The 758-nt window shown below is 66.2% G+C and overlaps 1 protein-coding gene across 1 annotated transcript in view; it reads right to left on the bottom strand.

Moving 5' to 3' along the window:
* The window catches only part of Drd5 (dopamine receptor D5), a gene marked incomplete at its 5' end in the record, with an annotated part of 4,701 nt that extends 3,947 nt beyond the window's left edge, over positions 1 to 754 (bottom strand). The window contains one exon of the mRNA XM_010641931.2: positions 62 to 754. Within this exon, the coding sequence (XP_010640233.1) occupies positions 62 to 754 (693 nt within the window). The remainder of the gene's footprint in view (positions 1 to 61) is intronic.
* Between the last annotated feature and the right edge of the window lie 4 nt (positions 755 to 758).

Genomic DNA, 758 nt, shown 5'->3' with positions numbered 1-758 from the left:
CGAAGAAGGGCAGCCAGCAGCACACGAAGACTCCCATGATCACCGACAGCGTCTTGAGCACCTTGGTCTCCTTCCGGATGGACGAGCGCAGGCTGGCGTCCGGCTCGCTGCCCACGCGGCTCCGGCAGCTCTGCGCATGCTCGGCGGCCCTCTCCAGGGACGCGATCCTGCGGATCTGCTCCTGCGCGATGCGGTAGATGCGAGTGTAGGTCACGATCATGACTGCCACCGGGATGTAGAAGCTGATGAGCGAGGAGGAGATGGCGTAGGCCCGGTTCAGGCTGGAGTCGCAGTTCACTGCCGTGGCCACAGGCTCCCCGGGGGCCTCCCAGGCCGTCCCGTTGGCCGGGTCGGAGGGAAGGTCCCCCCCGCCGTCGGGGTCCGACGCTTCCCGGTGCCAGTTCAGCTGGACTGGGACGAAGGAGATGAGGATGGACAGGGTCCAGGCCAGGCCCACCATGACCAAGGCCACGCGCTGGGTCATCTTGCGCTCGTAGCGGAAGGGCCTGGAGATGGCCCAGTAGCGGTCCACACTGATGACGCACAGGTTCAGGATGGAGGCGGTAGAACACATGATGTCGAAGGCCACCCAGATGTCGCAGAATGCTCCGAAGGGCCAGTAACCGGCCACCTCGGCCACCGCCTTCCAGGGCATGACGAGCAGCGCCACGAAGAGGTCGGACAAGGCCAGGGACACGATGAAGACGTTGGTCGTCTGGGCGCGCAGGTGGCGGCTGCGCACGATGGCCGCGCACACC

Source organism: Fukomys damarensis, unplaced genomic scaffold (assembly GCF_012274545.1).
Source record: "Fukomys damarensis isolate Sample0158 unplaced genomic scaffold, DMR_v1.0_HiC HiC_scaffold_35, whole genome shotgun sequence".
Taxonomy (NCBI): domain Eukaryota; kingdom Metazoa; phylum Chordata; class Mammalia; order Rodentia; family Bathyergidae; genus Fukomys; species Fukomys damarensis.
This window is presented reverse-complemented; position numbering and strand designations above follow the sequence as displayed.